Below are 22078 nucleotides of genomic sequence, written 5' to 3'. Positions count from 1 at the left end.
TTTCTTGAAATGATTTAAAATGTTTAAGTTGATATTTTTTCGTGATAAAGCATAGTCTTTGAATAATATTTTCTCAAATATGGATAACCCCCGTTGATTTTGGGAAATCACTCTGAATTTCCCTAAAAACTTGCGACAGATATAAACACTCCTTGGAGTGGTCTTGAGCAACAAGAATTGTGGAAAACCATACAAGCAGAATACATTTGAAATTTAAATATTCAAACATATTTTTTTCTTGAGAATACATTATTTTATAAATGATAAAATGGAAAGCTTATAAATTTTTTAAAAAAAAAAAGAATAGATGCCCTAAAACACAAATGATGGAATACGCGGAAGTAGGTAAACCTTCACTGAATCGGTAAACAGACAACATAAATTTCTACTGAAAAAAAAATATCAGCAATGCACGTGACAATCATTTTGTCATGTTCATTAGTCCCAATCAAATATAAGGTCAACCACACGTCATTTGCAATTGTTTGCAATTTTTTGAACGTGTTTACCTGAAATGGGTTTCCCCGACAAATGACGTCTGCTAATATTAACAGTCATAAAATGTCGATCGGGAGTTTGTTTTCATATATTGTTAAATATGCAAAGTCTCAAAAGGTAAGTTGTTTTTATTGAAAAAGAAAAAAAAAAGATACTTTTTTTCTTCTAAAAATATTTATCATTTAAAACAGGTTTTTAAAGATTCTCACAAAAAATGTTTTATTTTTTACTTAATAAAATTGTTTGTACATTATTAAATTAAGAAAATCCCAAAAAAGACTTTTTATTTTCTGAATGTTCTTTAAGAACTTTTGAGAATTCATGTTTATGATTTGATTTACACCGAAATGAATAGGTTAATGTAGCACAGTACGTCTGAAGTTTCTCCTTCACATTTAAGGAATGAATTTAATAGCTACCCAGGTTATACCAGTATAACTTGGGTAGCTATTAAATCCATTCCTTATAAATTAATTTTCCATTATTAAGTGTAAAAAATAAGACAATTTCTCCTTCAAAAATGCCTTCAAATTGTACGTATTTTAAATGTAACGTCAAGCGGATTGATACGTTTTTGACGTAAGTCATTGTGACGTAGGCAACCCAGGTTATACGCTATATTCTAATATTTTTTTCCATCAAATGACGCGTTACAATCAAAATTAAATTATTAGTTAATATTTTTGCGAGGAGTAAAGATGGGTCCTCTGTTCTATTCTTCAAAATATATACATTCATATTTTTAACATATCTCATAATTGTCGCTAACATTCAGACTTTTTGGTAATTAAATTGAAACACAAAAAAACGTATTTCTAAACCATTTAAAAGTAGTAGACTTTCATGAGCTTCAATGTAATAACCAATGAAAACTTGCAAATAGTCCAGGGCAAAATTTTCAAAATAGTTCAATTATTTTTTGTTCACATCCTAGTAACCATTCATTTAATATATTTTTGTAGAATATTCTTGTGCATGCTATTATGTACCGAAACAGCATGGACCTCACTGCCAAATTCTCAAATGAATTCCCTCCTCTCCGAAACCATTGATGCTCCCAAGTCATCGTCTAGTGTCCAATCGAAGGTGCCTTTTAGGGAGAGTAAAATTTCACCAAGCAGTAGACGTATTCCCAGCTTCGGACGGATAGATAATTCGATGAGACCACTAGAACCGAGGAGAGACTCCATTGCACCCTCTGTCGCGGAGGTGAAGAGCGCCATCAATGAAGTTCAATCTCTGGTTCAAAAGGAGGCCCAGATTGATAGACAGCTTTTTGAACAAAGTAAAAAAAATATTTAAACTAAATATCTTGCTTTGTATGATAGAGTTGTTTTTATATCTTTTAATTGAGTTATTATGTTTTTGGAATATTCTAAAGAGAAAATACTAAAGTAAAGGAGCATAATATCTGTAAATTTCTCTTGGATTATTCATGATGAATTTATACATTTCATGAGTGCAAAAACAATTTCATAATTTCATCACAGTTCAAGAAAAAATGCGATATATAGGGACTTTGATTACGTTTTAATTTGATACTTTATCTTATATTTTTATCTTAAAATTTGAAAACAATGTAAAACAGGTATAAGATCGCAATATTGCATGGATGTACATTTTTGAACACCAATGTGCTTTAGATCTGTCGTCCATCAAACGTTCCAACTTGCTACAGATGAACTTTGATATCTCGAACACCGGTATATCGACTACCAGTGATATATCAAAATTACTCCATGTAGTAGTCTTCAGTCCCATTTACAGTTTGAGTTAGAGATTTAAAGTTGAACAGTAATAAGATTACTATGTGCGTCATCGTCGAAAGGCTTACCAAGAAATCATTATAAACATTGTTTTTATCTTTTAGAAATTGATCTTCCAAATCAGAATACAGCCGGATTTGGTCCTCATTTGTTGACCACCTCGGAGGCTCAGAACATCGCCCAACAGTCAGCCACTTTTATTGGTAGTGTTGCAAGAGCAATCGAGAAAACCCAGAGTAGAATGAGGTAAATATTTCCGAGAGCAAAATACAAAATATGGTAATAATTTCTTCTGTTCATGTCGAATTTTTGTCTGAAGTAGCAAAGATGATTCAAACAACATTTAGGTGCTCTATATTAACTCTTTTATGATCACATTTTGAGCACCAAGATTGAGATGTTCATGTAAAAACCTTTTTGTCAAGTTCGATATTACCCGGTATTAATCGAGTAGGGATTGCTTTCATGAAACAGCTGGATAACACTAAATTTTTACAAATATCATATATCATAATATTATATTATTCTCTTCATGTTTTCATAACTGTTGTTTTTTAATTTAAGTAACAAAGCTATTTGTAATCATTTTTAGTCATATTTAGCTTGTTTTATTAAATGGCTTTGTCTTTTCTTTCTTTAGACCTAAATTTGGAACAACATCTATATCAAACAAAGCCGTTCTCTCCCGCATACCTGAAATACCTAGTTTATCGGTACAGTTCAGACCTTTTTGTCCATATAATAGCAAACCTTCCTGCAAATCCAATGCTAAATATAGAACTGCTGATGGAACGTGTAATAACTTAAATAATCCACTTTGGGGGCGATCTCAAACGCCATTCGAACGATTTGTGTTTCCATTTTACGAAGATGGTAAGTCAAATTCTGAACATAAGTATATTTTTGACTATTTGAAGATCATAAAGTGTTGCATAATTGAATAAATTATATATATATATATATATATATATATATATATATATATATATATATATATATATATATATATATATATATATATATATATATATATATATATATATATATGCAACAATCTATTGGAATTCTCATTGCTCCTCGTTATTAGCAGACTTTCTTTTTTATTCATATGAAGCAGAATTTGTTCAAAATCTTATACGTGAAAAGAAGAAAACACTTGCTGTGGCCTTCGACTCGACATTTAGATATATCGACGACATATTGTCAATTAACAATGGTTATTTCCATTCTTATATCAATACGATATATCCTGGTGAGCTTGAGATAAAAGATACCACAGAGTTTGACACATCTGTTTCATGTTTGGACATTTTACTTGAAAAAGACGCAAATGGTAATCTAACAACCAAGCTTTATGATAAACGTGATGACTTTAACTTTTCAATCGTCAGCTTCCCTTACTTATGCAGCAATATACCTTCACCACCTGCAAACGGGGTTTATATCTCTCAGTTGATTCGATATGCAAGAGCATGCTCTACGTATGTACAATTTCTAAAACGAGGTAAATTATTGACAAACAAGTTGATGAAACAAGAATATCAACAGTCTTGTTTAAAGTCATCATTTTGTAAGTTCTATGGTCGATACAATGACCTTGTCAGCAAATACAATTTATCACTGAGTCAAATGCTGACTGACGTTTTTCACACTAATTGTTAAGCCATTATCAACACACTGAATTGTCGACGGATTTTTCCGTTATTTCCCGATCATGATAAGGAGCACACGGCGGGTGTGACCGGTCGGCAGGGGATGCTCACTCCTCCATGGCACCTGATCCAATGCACCTCTGATGTTTTGGAGGTCCGTGTTTGCTCTGCTCCTATTTTGTATTATTTAATGGACTTTTGAGCTTGAATACTGTTCGTTATCTTCATATATTTCATGTACAGTGTTGTAAAGCAAAAACAATACTAACATGTTTGTTCGGAATTAGAAATTATGGATTTTAAAAAGATATTTACATATACATGTGCCTGTTGACAGATGTTCAAGACCCAAGAAGTCGGGACGTAAATGGAAGTCCTTTACCAGGTCCCAGGGAAATAAGCATTGCTGTCCATCAGAGGAGTACGAACACACACGTCATGGATCTCTCACAATTCACCATGGAATTCGGACAATTCGTCAGTCACGACATCCAATTTAACGCTTTGTCTAAAGGTATATATATAAAAATTTTTGAATGAAAAATCTTACAGAGAATATTACCAGCATTGCAGGCTGTAGCACTAGTTTTATTTTGTCTATGTAAGAGATGCCTTTCTTAAAGCATAACCTATACGAATTGATCACGAACCTTTCCCATCAATTGAAAGTCTTTGCAGATCTGTTTTTAATGCAATGGGAAAATAAAGAAGGAAAATATGGGAACTCTTGGAAAAAGTGACTATACATAAATACATAAATGGGGAAAATCTTTAAAAGACATTTTGAATTTGATTTGCTTATAAATACAGGGGCTTGCATTTATAGGTTACTTGAACACAAATCTCAATTGCTGTGGAAGAAGAAATTTGATTAGATCAAATTGTTTGCCAATTTCCTTACCAAAAGACGATCCTTATTTCGGGGCTTTTAAGAGGACTTGTATGAACTTTGTCAGATCTTTACCCTCAGCAGCATTAGACTGTAGTGTCGGTAAGCCAGAAACTAAATCCTTACATGATTTTTACTAATTGCATTCTGAGAGAGAGAGAGAGAGAGAGAGAGAGAGAGAGAGAGAGAGAGAGAGAGAAACAAATCTAATTTCAATATTGCAATGTTAGAAATTTTACATTGTCACTAGAAATTCGTATCATTGTCAGTTATACTCGAACAACCTGCAGTAGCATTTCTTTGTTGCTATGTTTTAAATTCAATTAATCATTAATTATTTTACAGGCCCACGTCAACAAATTAACCAGAACACACACTATATTGACGGTTCTGCTATCTATGGCTCCGACCAAAGCACAATGAATTCATTAAGACTTAAAAGAGATGGTAGGTTTAGTAATTGTGACAGCTAAATGTGAAAAATTGAATTATTTCTGTGAAATAGAAAATATTTAGGGAGGAATTTTTCTTACCTGATTTTCCATTTTAAACTGTATACAACAAGATATGCTTGTTCAGAGAGAAGACTGTATACGCACACATTTCAGAAAAAAGATCCATTTTACCTAGTCTTCAACAAGGTTTCCACGATTCAGTTGTACAATGCTACAAGTTTATATATATAGTTTATTCCAGTCAATGTTGTAACAATTGAATATCTTCACCAGGTCTGTTAAGATCAACAACTGTTGATGGCAAAGAACTTTTATCACAAGATACCAGCAATTCAGCCTCTTGTCGATTGCCATCTAACGACAATAAAGTTAAATGTTTCAAAGCAGGTAAAGAAATTTCAGGATTCTTGAGATAATTACATTTTTGTTCGATTTATCGAAATACTTGTTGATTGTGGTTCATCAATAGTTTTTCTATCTTATAGAAGTTTAAGTCCTTAGTCTTCAAGTCTTTAATTTTAAAAAGTAAGGAAAATTCAGTTATTTCATAAAGACAAATAAGCAATCGGTGGAAAAAAGCAAATAAAAACAATGTCATTCAAATCTAAGTTAAAGTTGCGAAATCTAAATGATCCAAGGAAACCTAAACCCCTTTTCAAAAATCTGAAATCTTAGAAATTTTAAAGAAGAAGTTCTAATTAGTTTATATAATAGTTTCAATCTAAATATTTTTGATATTAAAAAAAAAACAACTTTGTACGCCTATTACAATTTTTATTAGGTGATAGACGAGTTAACCAGCAAGCAGCTTTAATTTCCCTCCAAACCATTTGGCACCGGGAGCACAACAGAATTGCTAAAAATCTCAAACAAGTAAATCCACATTGGGACGACGAAACACTGTTCCAGGAGTCTCGTAAAATTGTTGGCGCTCTTATTCAGCATATCACCTACCACCAATACCTGCAAGAAATATTAGGAAACAATATTATGAACCAATTTGACCTGAAGCCAAAATCCTCAGGATATTTCACTGGCTATAATGCTAAATTTAAACCGATGATCAGGAATTCCTTCTCCGCGGCAGCCTTCAGGTTTGGGCATAGCATGATTAACGACAAATTGTCTTACCATCCAACAAAAACTTTCTCTAACAACATCATGACTGATTTGAGAAACATCATTTTAAAACCAGAATGGATATATAGAAAAGATGGTGGAGTAGGGGCTGTTACAAAAGGATTGTACGAAACAAATGCACAGAGTGTCGACATGTACGTAAACCCATGCAGCTGCATTTTGAATTTGAAGTTTTTTTTAGATTTTATTTTTTTTTTTTGATTTCTTCAATCTGTCGTAGGGCTTTGATGCAGACAGAAAGAAAATGGGAAACATATATATTTAAAAAATAAGAGGAAGTCAATTCAATGTTTGTTTGTTTTTCTGTCGTCAGGAGGAAATCATATGAAGTAACCAGGCATTTGTTCGAATCAAGTCCAGGGAATGGTATTGATCTAGCAGCAGTAAACATTCAGAGAGGTCGTGACCATGGTATACCACCGTACAACTTCTGGAGGATGGTCTGTGGTTTAGAACCAGCCACGTCATTTACAAGTGGAACTGGTGGGCTTGTGGATCATCCAGGAGACGCCATCATTGCCTTGAAATCCATTTATAAGTAGGTTAATTCTTATATACTAATATTTATACTAATAGCTTGTTCATATTTTTAGATTCGAAGGATTAATATGTAAATTCTGCGTGATCCTTTATTTTCTTTTTTCTTGTCCAATATTTTGTTTTCTGTCGTAGGTTACTGATTTAGAAAATAATATGAATAAACACTAATAAAACGTGTAAGAAACAGAATTATTCATTTCAGAACAATCATTGTATCTTTTAATTTCGAAAATTTGGAAATCACGATAAAATTTTATTTTATTTCAGAAATGTGGATGATATAGATCTCTTCACAGGAGGTGTCTCAGAAAACCCTCTTCCAGGTGCACGTGTTGGGCCGTTATTTGCCTGCATTATTGGACTGCAGTTTAAGGCCCTCAAATACGGAGATAGGTTTTACTACGAAAACAACAAAGACAACGTGAAATTTACTCAAGAACAGCTGAACGAAATACGGAAAACACTAATGGCGAATGTCATCTGCAGAAATACAGACATTGATAAAATTCATAGGAATGTCTTTGAGAAGAAGACTGTAAGGTATGTTGGTACATTGCACCGAATAAGCATATAAAACACGATTCTCTTCTTAATAATCATATTTTTCAAAAATGATTGTTTTTAAATAATCACATAAATTTAACAAAAATCCAAGAACGACTTCAAGTAATCTTAGGTAACTTGTTTATTCGATTTTTTTTTAAATTGTTTCTTTGCATTTTGCTCTCAAGAAACATTTTTTCTACAAAAGGTGAAGTTCTATTATAAATTATTTTTAGCACCCCAGAGTTCTCATGTTCTTCATTCAAAAACGACATCGATTTTACCAAATGGGACTCTTGTATTCCCCGAAATGGCGGATGGTCGTCATGGAGATCGGTTGGTGGATGTGCCTCTCGCAGAACATGCAATAACCCTTCACCTAATAAGTGTGGGAAACCGTGCAGCGGAAGTTCTTATAAATTTGAATGTTCATTGGATCTAACACAAAGACGACCAGTGACTCCAAGGATTTTCCCAAACATCCGGGAAGGACCATTTACCAATCCTAGATTTCAAAGGGGGCGAGTTGCAATACCTTGATTCCAATCAAAATGTGTCTTAAAATATGTGCAATATTTGTTATGTTTTTTTATATTCATAATTTGTGAATAAATTGAATTTTGACGAAAATGCGGTTTCTCCAACAAGAGTCGTAGATTTGAAAACTTTAAATTGCCTGAAGGATATTAGATGTTTTTGAACTGTGAATATGCGCAATTATGAACAGTTTTAGCCAGCAGTCTTGACGCTGTTAAAACGTAATACTGGCGAATATAATAAGTATGGTAAACTATTTGCTCATCTAATAATTCTTGAATCAAGTTGTAGTAACAATTGACCAATTTTATTGGATGAAATGCACATGGCAATTCTGCATATTAAAAAAAATTGTCAAATCGTTATTTATTGAGATTTCGTCTGACTGATATTTACGTACGAAGAACTTGCGTTCATTAAACATATTTTGAAGATTTGATTTATTCTCTTTTTTTCTCTCTCTCTCTCCCGCTCTCTTTATTAAGAAAGCCTGATCAAGGGGCCATGTATTCCACAATTTTGGAACAGGATTAATTCTCATAATAATCATGCAAACGGTTTGCCTGTTAGATGTCCATAAAGAAGACAATTCTATAAGCAGTATCGGAAATGTTATGTCAACCACTTTTCTTTTGATTTAAATTTTAAAAAAATGGCACATTTAAATATAAAATTATTATTTAAAAACATATTACCTTCTATTAATTTTGCCTTAAATTGACTTGATATATACCGTATATATTCGCCTATAAGTCGGTTGTATTTTTGAAGGATTTGCCATTGGCCCGCTTATAAGGCAGTATAACTTTTTGCCAGAATCGGTTGACAATTTCAATTCAATGCTCAAATTTTTTACCCTTTGTTTCAATAATATTTTGAGAAATGACGCCGATTAATAATCTTTTTTTCTCAACAAATTTCATTTCAATACTCTAATGTATTTACCTGTGTTCAATAATATTTTGGGATATGATATCGATAGTTAACCTTTTATTTTTCAACAAAGCAAACAGCTACCATTACATAATTATAAAAATAAATAAAGTGTCAAAATCATTCAATATGGTTATCAATAACAATTAGGTTATACTGTTAAAATGCCCTGGCCTGTGTAAAAGTACACTTTTCAATACTATTTGGAAAGCTAACAAAAAACAAAATAGACACTACTGCCTGAAAAAGAAAAAAAATCTAGAATGTTACAAATTCTCAAAATGTTTGCACCAATAAACAAAAAAACCTAAGAGTGTTATGTTACAACTCTCACATGAGGTGCCCCTACTCTCGCAGAGAAATAAATATTTTAAAACACATTCTGTGAATGTTGTTTTTGAGAAAAATAAGGTTGAAAATAATTATATGCAGCAGATGGTCATTGAATATATTTGATCACAAAAGTTCACTCGAAATGCAGCACAAATAACACTATCACAACAGCAAGAAAGAATTAAATCATATTTGCTAAATGACATGACATCTTTGTTATTTTTTTTTTGCACCATTTAGAATACATGCATCTTTCAATGCAAATTTCATACATGCAATAAAAAAATCCAGAAGAAGCGACAGTAAGGAAGCAAGACTAACCAACTGGATGAAATATGAAGATAACGAACAGTATTCAATCTCGAAAGTCCAATGAAACGATACAAATTTGAAGCAGAGAACAAACAGGGACCTCAAAATTTATAGAAGGGATCAGGTGCCATGTAGGAGTGAGCATTCCCTGCCGACCGGTCACACCCGCCGTGTGCTCTTTGTCATGATCGAAAAAAACGGAAAAATCCGTAGACAGCTCAGTGTATAAGTTATAAAGCTGCTTTCTGGTGAATTTGTGGCCACAGCAGTTGCGGATGCCAAACCTAGAAGACCTATGAAAACATATATACAGAGGAAAATATCAAAATGCTCTTGCTCAAGATTATCGATTTAGAGACTCTGAAATATTGTAAACAAGAATGCTATGCCAAAATTCAAATCTATGTCAAATTGCTTATGTGTTTTTCCCCTCTTTAAGATCAAATAAGTATGACAATGATTTTGATTTCATTTCATGCTAGCCTGTTACTCTGATAGTTTGAGAAATACGTTCCATGTATTCATTATTTGCCGATTTTTCTCGGACTCTCGTTCTCTGATTTTTTTAAATTGTCAAAAGCAGTCACTCAACAAGGCTATATGTCTTTTGGAGATGTTGAAAAAAAAAACAAGATACAAAAAATCGGAGAAATATCATTATCTTACTCCTTAGGATTTAACATTATACATTGATTAACTGGGTTTGAGGGCAACATGCCTTTTGTCGGACCTAAGAACCAAATCGTTTGCGTGAGGCCTTTAAGCCTAAGGCAAACGGATTGGTTCTTAGGTCCAACAAAGCCCATTTGCCCGAGAACATAGTCAATGTTTGTTATACCTTTTATTTATTTATTTATTTATTTGATATACATGTATCTTTTGCTGGTTTCCATGATGTAAATTTCCTTAACCACACTGCGGTTAAACTCGTCGTTCAATTCCGTCACCTTCGAACAAGAACGAAGGCAAATAAGATTTAGCTGACCCCGCCCACTTTGTGTGGTAAGCGAACCAATATCTCATCGACAGGTCCAACTCTGCGGTCACTCTGCAGTCAAAAATCATTTTTTTGGACTGCTCAGTGAAACATTGGAGATGTTAGACGTTCTTAAAGTATATATTTATACAGGAACCACTTTTTAAAAGTATAACAAATCATATTTTTATCTATTGTGCCTGTTATTATATATCTTTCTATTAATAAAGGAGCTAGCTCTTAAATCTGGTAAGAATGTTGAAAATTGCTGATATTGATGCTTTATTTATTCCAATGAGAACGTAAAAGTAAAAACATTTTCATTGATTCCTTAATTATTCAGTTCAGTTAAAAATAAGAAATACATATCTTCGAGTATTTCATCCAAATGGTACCTTTATTTCACTTCAGAAATAACGATGGACACTGAAATAAATTTTATTCACGATGAGAGATAATTGTGAGTCCATCTCATTTTGTCCTTAATCTTAAACGGAGCTAAATGAAGATACTTGAATATTGGTAAAAAGTCTATTTGTTGATTTTGATGTCTGAGATCTGATATATTTTGCTTTGAATGCACATCGCCTCTCTATTTTAAGAAAGGAATAGACTCTGTGAACATTTGTAACTTTCTTAATCATAAAAATAAGTTCAGTTTTGCATTCCACCATATCTTAAGTTTAATAAAAACAGCGTTTTCAAGGATTTTACCAAGCTACCCTTGTATTTCAATTTGTATTAATATATTTTATAAACCAATCTTTGACAAAGTATGCGGTTTTTGTCAGTTTTACAAACTCTCAACTTGAAAACTATGAATTGACTATGCTGACAAGTTTAATAGATATGCTTGTATTGTGACAAAGCTCAAAGTGTTATACAGAATAAGAAATGATCAAAACTGGAAAAATAGCCCATCAGCATGTAATTTGGTTTTGCGTTTGGTTTTACCAAGAACGTTTGAAAGAACAATAACACCAAGAATATTTTTAATGAGCTTTAATACACATCATTGTCCCTTACATTTCAGTTTTATACTGTTCAGTTTAAAACAACTTGTAAATTAGAATGTTGCTCACGAAAAAGTGTTCAACTTCCAAAAGCAAAATTTACTTTTCCCCCTTACTCTTATAAATTTGCCTCTGTGTGGCCTAAAAAGAAAAATAATAGGATATATATGCAAGGCGTTTCATGTAGTTTGTACGTTTCCTATCCGGATTAAAAGAATGTTTCTTATTCAGGAAGCAAATATGCAAATTACGACTAAAAAGTATATATTTCGATATAAATACTTAAGTAATACAACATGTAAATACTGCATTAAGGAAAGTAATACCTTTGTCAATGCCTTCGTCTAAACACAAGAAATATTGTGCATTCTTCATATGTATTTCGTGTCCTACAGAATACACCATCAAAATCACAGTCTGAAAATTCATGAACCAATTTTAGTGCACAAATTTTATAACTTTAGAAATTCATTAAGAATTTTCGAGTTATAAACATGTACTAGTAATGCGGTAGATCGGACATGTAAGAAGAATCACAGAGATTGAGACAACGGTAAGATAAAACGACTATTCAAGCTGTAAATGGCCAAAATTTGACAGCCATTATCAAGATAGAAGCAATTCCCAAAACACCTACGAATACATTAACTAGTATTTAATTTACAAATACTGCAAACTTAATTTCTTCGACAAAACTAAAATGAAGAGCTATTTTAAAAATAATCCAAAATGAAGGTTTATAAAAATTTTATGTGTCATTATTACTGCAGTTTTTGATACATAGTTCTGCATAGGTTACTGGTACTTAAAAGTGCTATATCTGCTATAAATTTAGCAATGCAATAGTATCAAACTACCATTTTTTAAAAATTGATCAGAATTTGTAATCTATATCATAACATAAATTGAACTAATGTCTTACATTTTACAAAAAATGCACATGTTTTACATTGTCATTTAAACTTCTATCGTTTTCGGTTAAACCAGAGTAACCTGCATAAGCATTTCTCTGTTGCTATGTTTAAACTTCAATTAATCATTAATTATTTTACAGGCCCACGTCAACAAATTAACCAGAACACACACTATATTGACGGCTCTGCTATGTACGGCTCCGACCAGAGCACAATGAATTCATTAAGACTTAAAAGAGATGGTAGGTTTTAATAATTGTGATATCTTAATGTGAAACTTATGTAACTATACCAAATATTGAAAACATACTAGGGTGTACTTATTTGCTTTTCCCTAATAAATTGTATGCAGAAACAGGGGATACCTACTCCTCCAAGGCACCTGATTCCATCTAAATATGGAATTTCCGGGGGTCCATGTTTTATGCCCTGTTCACAGTTTATATTTGTTTGTAGATTTTTTTCGAGACTGATCACTGCTCATTATCTTCATGTTTTCATACGATGCAAAAAGTGCCCGTTATGAAGAAAGAAAACTGCATGTATGCAGATTTTAGGGGAAAAAGATCCAGATTGTATCTAGTCTTGAACAAAATTGCCACACTTCAAAGTTACATATTTTTAAAAATATACTATTCTACTGATAATACCAGTCTTACAACTGTATTTTTTTTTTATCAGGTCTATTGAAAACAACAACAGTTGATGGCAACGAACTTTTATCACAAGATACCAGCAATTCAGCCTCTTACCGATTGCCATCGAACGATAATAAAGTTAAATGTTTCAATGCAGGTAAAGAAATTCAGAATTCTTGTAAATATTTCATTTTTTTTTTTGTCCGATCTACCGCATTACTTGTAAATTAGGCCTTGTCAATAGTATTCATGTCTTAAAGAATTTAATGTCTTTAGTCTTCAAGTCTAAGGAAAATTTAGCTATCTTACAAAGACAAAAAAGCCTTTGGTGCAAAAAAACATATCAAAAAAGCATATCAGAACAGTGTCATTCAAAAAAAGTTAAAGTTGAAAAACCTAAATCCAAAGAACCCTTTCGAAAATCAGAAATCTTAATAGGAGCATTGCAATTAGTTTTTTTTATAGCTTCAAACTGATACTTTGTTATGAAACTTAAAACACATAATACAACTTTTATCAGGTGATAGACGAGTTAACCAGCAAGCAGCTTTAGTTTCCCTTCAGACCATTTGACACCGGGAGCACAATAGAATTGCTAAAAATCTCAAACAAGTAAATCCACATTGGGACGACGAAACACTGTTCCAGGAGTCTCGTAAAATTGATGGCGCTCTTATTCAGCATATCACCTACCATCAATACCTGCAAGAAATATTAGGAAACGATATTATGAACCAAAATGACGTTAAGCCAAAATCCGCAGGTTATTTCACTGGCTATAATGCTAAATTTAAACCGATGATCAGTAATTTTCTCTCCGCGGCAGTCTTCAGGTTTGGGCATAGCTTGATAAACGACAAATTGTCTTATCATCCAACAAAAACTTTCTCTACCAACATCATGTATGATTGCGAAATAATATGTAGTGACCAGGCATTTGTTCGAATCGGGACCAGGAAATGGTATTGATCTAGCAGCAGTAAACATTCAGAGTGGTCGTGACCATGGTATACCACCATACAACTTCTGGAGAATGGTATGTGGTTTAGAACCAGCCACTTCGTTTACAGGTGGAACTGGAGGACTTCTGGGTCATCCAGCAGACGCCATCATTGTCTTAAATCCATTTACAAGTAAGTTAATCTTAAATACATTTATTTAAATACTACAGTATAAATTAATACATTCAAGCTAGAAAATCAGAAGTTTACAAAGTAAAATAAATCTAACTTTGCATTTTTTAAAAATTACGAACAATATGATTATACACCTAGCAGTTACTAGTACATGGAAGTTACAGTATGATTAATGATACAGTTATCACAGTATATCAATTGTATGGCAAGTCACAACTAAGCTTTGTCTTATTTCAGGAACGTGGACTACATAGATCTTTTCACAGGAGGAGTCTCAGAAAATCCTCTTCCAGGTGCACGAGTGGCACCTTTATTTGCCTACATTATTGGACTGCAGTGTAAGGCCTTAAAATATGGAGACAGATTTTACTACGAAAACAACGAAGACAACGTGAAATTTACTCCCGAACAACTGAATAAAATACGTATTACACTAATGGCGAATGTCATCTGCAGAAACACAGACATTGATAAAATTCATAGGAATGTCTTTGAGAAGGAGACGATAAGGTATGCTGTGTTACAACGCACTTTGAAAAATTACGCACTTTGAAAAAAAAATTTCAAAGTGCGTTAATTTTGGGACCACGTTAACGCACTTTGAAAAAAAATATATTTCTTTTCAAAGTGCGTTAATATCGACCATATTAACGCACTTTGAAAAAAAAATGTGCATGGCTCGGTCAATATTCTTGCAAATTTTAGGAATGATAAATGATTATTTGAACCTGGTTGGATAACTTTTCGATGATGACGTCAGGATCTGAGATATAGACGTTTTAAAGATTTTAAGGAATTGTCTTGTTTCCAAAGATTCTCGTAACTGTTATAAAAGGGAAATGGGTCTTAGAAATGATGGAGGAATGACTGTTTAATAGCACACTTTGTGTCTTTTTTCCTTTTCTTTTTAAAATTTTATCCAGTCTCTAATAAGTTCGGTAGATGTAGGTGTCGATAAGTGATTAGCTCTCTCCTTCTTTCCCTCTCATCTATTTTTCTATCATTTTCATCTATCTATCTATTGTGAATATATATAAAACAATGGTTCTCATTTATTTGATAGTAAGAAAATACCCCTTAGCCACATTACTCAGTCGACTGAAATTTTTACCTCGTTCACTAATAACTTTTTCTCAAAAAGTTATGCAGTCAGATTACTTCAAAATCTGTAATTTGATATCATAAAAACGCTAGACATGTCAAATAGCATGTTTTAATTACCATGTAAATGCATTTTTTCTGAGGAATCATTGTGTATACATTTTGAATAAAGGTTATGGAGCTCTCTTCTTTTATATAATAGGGTGCGTAATTTTTTTTTCAGGAAATTTAAACTAATCTCAATTTTTTCATCTCTTTTACTTTAACTCAAATTTATTGTGAGAAATAATATCAATGTCATACCAGTTAAGTAAATACATACATTTGTATAGGAAAGATAGAGAGTTGGGCTGAGGGACTTTCTACCAGTCTTCTCCTCGTTCTCGATGAGGGTAGATCAATTCATCAGTTTTTCGGAAAAAATATAACAAATGCTGTCTATTATTAAAATCTACCCTCGTTCTCGATGAGGGTAGATCAATTCATCAGTTTTTCGGAAAAAATATAACAAATGCTGTCTATTATTAAAATCTAAGTCCAGAATTATTGTTTTATACGTATTTTTTCAAAGTGCGTTAAGTGTCTCCATGGTAAAAAATGTTGATGTACACTCTTAACGCACTTTGAAAAAAAAATTTCAAAGTGCGTTGATTCTCTCCAAAATTTAACACACTTTGAATTTTTTTTTTCAAAGTGCGTTGATTTTGTCCCAATTTTAACGCACTTTGAAAATATTTTTCAAAGTGCGTAATTTTTTTCAGTGCGTTGCCACAATGCTGTAAAATTGTACTAATGATTAAAAGATACACGATTTTCTTTCCAATAATCCTATTTATCAAGGTAAATGTTTAAAATAAAAAAAATGTATGACTTCAAGCTATCCTGAGTAACTTGTTTAATCGTTTTCTCCTACAAACAGCTGACGTTCTAATATAAATTTATTTTAGTACTCCAGAGTTCTCATGTTCTGAATTCAAAAAACGACATTGATTTTACCAAATGTGATTTTTGTATTCCTCGAAATGGAGGATGGTCACCATGGTGATCAGTCGGCAGATGTACCTCTCCCAGAACATGCGATAATCCTTCACCTAATAGGTGTGGGAAACCATGCAGCGGAAGTTCTTACAAATTTGGATGTCAAATTCTTGATCTAACACAAAGACAAGCAGTGAATCCAAGGATTTTTCCAAACATCGAGGAACAACCAGATTTGACTAAACATAGGATTAGACTTCCAAATGGGCGAATTGCAAAACCTTGATTCCAATCATTTTTTTTTTCTGAAAAATGTGCAATATTTTGTATTTCTTTTCTCTTTAAAAATCCAAAAATATAATACTTTTTGCTTGTAATATTAGTGATTTGTAAATGAATTGAACGAGTCGAGTTTTGAGGAAAATGTGGTTTATCTATCAGAAACTGTAGATATGAAAACTTTGAATCGACTATGCTGAATGATATTAGATATTTTTAGATGTTTTTCACTCGAGAGACAAGATTCTTTGATATTTTCACTCATGCTTCGCACTTCGAAATAAATTCCATATTCAACTACAAAACATTGAATATCCTCTTTATCCTTCATAAAGGTGGTATTTACCGCTTATGCAGATTTAATGCAAACATGCTCTCACGTCGTTTTTTTTTTTTTTAGAAAAAAAACCAACTTTAATTTACACTCTCCTTAAATTTATCAATATCTTGTCTTTAGAATTTACTGATTTAAAGGTGCTTGGACACAGATTTGAAGTTAATATTTTCTCAAATTTTCTGTATAATTTCATGACTTATATGTTGCTATAGCATTTCATATTAAAATATAATAAAAATCTTATTTCATCTCGTAATTATTGAAACTTCAAATTTCTGAACGCGTTTGATTGACACATCCTTGCACTTTCACAAATTTTAATTTTATTCGTAATACTTAAGAAAAGTGGCAATTTTGTTGTGTATTAATGAAAAATATTAAAACTATAATCCAGTAAATTCAGAGTAGAAATGTTCGAAAGCAAAACCCACTCACAGTATTGTCAGTCCGTGCTCAGTGGTGTGTGCAGAGTTTAACAATTGAACACACCCGGTGAATCGTAAACATTAACAATAACAGAGCTCGTGCCCTGTTTACAAAAACAGTTTACGTTTCACGGGTGTATTCAATTTGTTAAACTCTGTACACAACACTGAGCACGGGCTGACGATATTAGTGAGGGGATTTGCTTTCGCACATTTCTACTCTGAATTTTCTGGATTATAGATGTAATGTTTTTCATTAATACACAACAAAATCGCTTCTTTTCTTAAATGTTAAGGATAAAGATAAAATTTCTGAAAGTGCAAGGATGTGTTATTCAAACGCGGCCAGGAATTCGTAGTTCCAATATTTTCCAGATAAAATAAGTTTTTAATTATATTTTCGTGTGAAATGCTATTGCAATATATAAGTCGTGATATCATACAGAAAATTTGAGAAAATATTAACTTCAAATCTGTGTCTAAGCACCTTTAAAGGCTGACTGCACTTAAGGACATGCCAAAATTGTGACAAAATAAACTTTCAAAACAAGCATTTTACTTTTAATTGCAGAAATGGTCAACAACTAATCTACAACTTTACGTAATTACATTAAATAAAAGTATGTATTTACGAAATACGAAGCTGTTTTCAAAGGCGGGGGTCACCACTAGCCAAGGTTTTCTGATAGGTAAGCCCTTGGCACACGGTGTTAAAAAAGTTGGGATTTTTTTCTCAAGTTGTGATTGGAGTTGATCGACATCGTTCGACCAATCAGCAGTTGTTTTTTGTAAATGAAGATATTTGCGTTCGGGATATATCTTGACTCTTTAATATCGGGAATGAAAAACGCAAGTAAACAACGATCCGTAAGATAACATGCCATTCTATGAATAGCTATATGGTGTCATCCAATATCTTAAGCTACGTACAAAATAAGTGATTAAGAATCAATACTGAAGATGCAGATTTGCATTTTAACATGTTTAAATAACAAATCAACATAACTCAATACCTTCTTGTTAATTATTCTAAAAAAAACATTATTTATTTAAATACGCTTTTTATTTCTGTCGATGACGCAATCTGTGCGTAACCTGTTTAGAATCATGATCACGTGACGAAAACAATCCCGTCTTTTGTCAGCACCGTATGCCAAGGGTTTATGAGAAGAGTAGCGTATCAGAAACCTTTGGCTAGCGAAGATGGAATCTTATTTCTTGAATCTCCATCCTTTTTCACTGACTTTATACATAGTCAGCGCATGTTTGTCTATTGTTCCCCGTTTAACAGTTGTTGTATATTTGCATTAATAATGTTGTGTCAAAAGGAGATTAATAGATAAACATGCGCTCATGGTTTAAAAGAGAAAAAACTGCCTCTTCTTACATTCGCCCTCTGTTGTAACTTAGGCTATGGCATGTTGAATATTATAATTTCCCACGTGATTTCTTACCTCAGGTAAATCTGTGAATACTAAATTCCGTTACGTGGCTTGTAAGGTAGCATGTTTTGTACTTACTAGGACACTGTGCTCGAACACGTTGAATTATCAGGCATCGATTCAAAGTATTCTTTCCTTACATGGAAGTGCTGATATTGTTAATTTCGGTTTGAAATCTTTGTTAATAGTGTACTTGTGCCATACAGAATAAGGGGGAGATGGGAAAGAGTAATCTCGTATTTTTATACATGTCATTGTTATTTATCTAGTCTAATTTCAGAGCCATTCTTATAATGTAGACTCCACCTCTCATGCATACCTAATGTTTAATCAAGGGCAGGTAAGTGTAAATTCACTATATCTGAAAAACAGTAAAGGCAAAAAACATAGAATTATTTTATTGTATCACAGTCTAAAATCATTTTAACATTTAAATTTTGGTGCCAAATTGACAGAATTCTTCAGTAAATATACAAAAGTGAAATAAGGTTAAGATGTAAAAGCAACAGAAGCGACGAAAAAAGACCCAAAACCCAGCGTTAAGTGCAGTTATCCTTTAGGGCTAATTTATTGATTTTGCCACTAAATTTAACGGCAACAGAAATTTTGTTCTGTTGAATTGTAAACAAAATCAATAAAACACAGTTATCAAGAAAGAAGTTTAAAATGACCATATATTGAATTGTCAAAGCATGAAATAAAAGGCAAAAATTAATGTGGAATGAAAAAAAAGCAACCAAGAATTTAGAACGCAGTAAGAATATTTTCACAACAAAAATATCGAACACGACCAACAGCATTCATTGTTTTATCACACGTGAAAAAAAGCAATAGAATAGTAATAATGGTAAAAATATTAGAAAGGAAAAAGAAAGTGACGAAAATCTTCAAGTTTTACCTTACATTCAAGAAAATAAACTTCATAAACAATATCTTTTATATTAATGTCATAGTAGTTTAGTGGACATTTTTTCTCTTTATGTACAAATCATAATTATAGAAATACTGAAAAGAGTATCAAAATCCTTAAGTATATTTATTAATAAAAAAATGAAGTAATACGGTTGAATTTCCTTGTCTTTGTAAAAAGTAAAAGTAACACATTTCAAAATTTTCACATTTTCAAAAAAGATAATAAACACTACTGCCTAAAAAAGAAAAAAAATATTCTAGATGTTACCAATTCTCAAAATGTTTGCATCAAACAATAAACCTTGAGTGTTATATTAGCGATACCTTGAGAATAGTCCCACGAGAAGAGAAAATAAAATATTACGAGAATAAATATAATAATCTATGACTCAAATTCAAACGTTTTTAAGGGACGTTTTGATGAAATCTAATGTCCTAATGGTCTTATACATTTTGTCAGTAGAGCTTGCTAAACAAGAAAATACATACTGAAGTTGGATCAATCATTGAAAACAACATTAGGAGCAACTAATTCAAATGTTAAATAAGAAGCATCATCCAAAATTGAACAAGGCCCGACCAGGCCATAAATATATAAATATCTAAATGCACATTTCCTTCGTAAATAGGCACAACAAAATATTAGTTTGCGGTGAAAGCAATTGTTTATAGGACTACGCACAACCATCAACCAAGCAAAGAATGAACTGTCCAAAAATGATGTTTCCGAAGGTACTTTTCTAAAAAAGAGGAAAAAGAAATTGAATCATATCATTGAATATTAAAATCAAATACACGAAGAAAGCTTTGAAAGTAAAATACTTACCAAATCTAATTAACGATTATCTGCTTCTAGTCCAGTGGGCTATAGCCATCTTTCTTACACAAATATATGCTACAAGGTATCGCCATTGTAATCTGAAATTTCAATTTATATGGACTATTGAGATTGATTGCTGTTCGTTATCTTCATATTTCATGTTAAAATCTTTGTAAATAATGAGTAAATTTTGTATCAAATTGTTCATTTCATGATTGCTTACCATAAAAAGTATGATTGAATTCATAGTTACTGAGAGATAAAATGACCATCCAAGTTGTGTGTGATCAAAATTTGACAACATTACCATGTCCAGAGCGAATCCTAGGACACCTGCAATATTCACAGCGAATACATAGATGAAAGTGAAGTAAAAAACATTAACTGGTGCACAACATTATAACATTTTACTACATACGAGGGTTGTCCCAGAAAAATGCGAACTTTTTGAATATTTCAAAAACTAATCGACCATAATAAATAACTTTTTACACCTTGTTGGGAAATGAAATTTTTGCTATTTGGACAAAATATTATAATGTTGTAATGTCATTTGCATGTAAAAATAGCTTTTAAAGGGTGTCAGATATCGGTGCTCGGCGCACGTGGCAATTTTTTGAGCTTTAGAAATAGCATTATCAGGGAAGTTTCCTTTATTACAAGGCTATAAGGAAATTTAAAGTGAAAAAAATTACCTCCATAATAACTCTATGATCTGAAATACTCATGTGTAAAAATTCATTAATTTAGCATCACAAGTGACAAAAATTTGACGTTAGATGCAAAAACACCTTTACTAAGATATTGTCAAAAATAGTTACGTCGGGCGATAATGCGGAGCACCAAATTATCAAGCAGTACTGTTGAGCGGGATATGAATCCTGTCCATACGGGAAAAGATATGTAAACGATGGAACGACACAAACATATTTTATACCTGGTTCAAGAGGTTCGAGGATGGCTTGACTGATTATTCGATGGAAAAAGCGTTTGGTAAACCAACAAACTGAAAAGTCAGAAGCTGGAAGTCATACGTGCCGACGGCCGTTTTACTAAGCGAGCAGTTAGGTAAACTTATGACCTGGGTTGGGAAATTGTTAAAGTTTATTGAAAGAATTAATTCCGCGATCTTTAATTTGGAAACGTTAATTAATACCTGAGATGGATTACTTGGTAAGTAAAAGGGAATTAAATCCAGTGTCGAATTTATGCTTCAAACGAATTTTATCAGACGCACTATTCCTTAATAAATTCACAAAGCCACAAGTTACGTTTTGACGTCGTCAGTGGTTCGCGACAGCTATTTTGTGGTTAATTTACCTGAGAGAAAAAAATGTTATTTATAGACATATTTTATTGAAATTACGCATTATTCAAAAAATGTTCATTATGGTGTATGCCAATTTTTAACTTTATAGTATTAGTGAAACAAAAGATATTGAAAATGTTAGCGTTTTTCTGGGACAACCCTCGTATATGTATATCTTATCAAAAAGCACACATCTGAGC

At 32.3% G+C, this 22078-nt stretch overlaps 1 protein-coding gene and 1 long non-coding RNA gene across 2 annotated transcripts; one reads left to right on the top strand and one right to left on the bottom strand.

Moving 5' to 3' along the window:
* The first annotated feature begins 581 nt into the window (after positions 1-581).
* LOC133201738 (chorion peroxidase-like) lies at positions 582-8459 on the top strand. The gene is made up of 12 exons (XM_061337528.1): positions 582-615; positions 1461-1783; positions 2369-2510; positions 2905-3137; positions 4254-4430; positions 4743-4907; positions 5151-5252; positions 5534-5647; positions 6042-6534; positions 6714-6938; positions 7208-7480; positions 7720-8459. Exons 1-12 carry the CDS (start codon positions 599-601, stop codon positions 8021-8023), a joined length of 2568 nt encoding a protein of 855 aa, XP_061193512.1. The 5' UTR covers positions 582-598; the 3' UTR covers positions 8024-8459.
* Positions 8460-20306: 11847 nt separating this feature from the next.
* Positions 20307-20896, bottom strand: LOC133201574 (uncharacterized). The gene is made up of 3 exons (XR_009723118.1): positions 20793-20896; positions 20576-20667; positions 20307-20489 (listed from the first exon to the last, which is right to left on the bottom strand). It is a non-coding gene; the product is annotated as an uncharacterized LOC133201574 (long non-coding RNA).
* Positions 20897-22078: the final 1182 nt, after the last annotated feature.

Source organism: Saccostrea echinata, unplaced genomic scaffold (genome assembly GCF_033153115.1).
Source record: "Saccostrea echinata isolate AGI-Se365-2 ecotype Australia unplaced genomic scaffold, CSIRO_AGI_Sech_v1 ptg000045l, whole genome shotgun sequence".
Taxonomy (NCBI): domain Eukaryota; kingdom Metazoa; phylum Mollusca; class Bivalvia; order Ostreida; family Ostreidae; genus Saccostrea; species Saccostrea echinata.
This window is presented reverse-complemented; position numbering and strand designations above follow the sequence as displayed.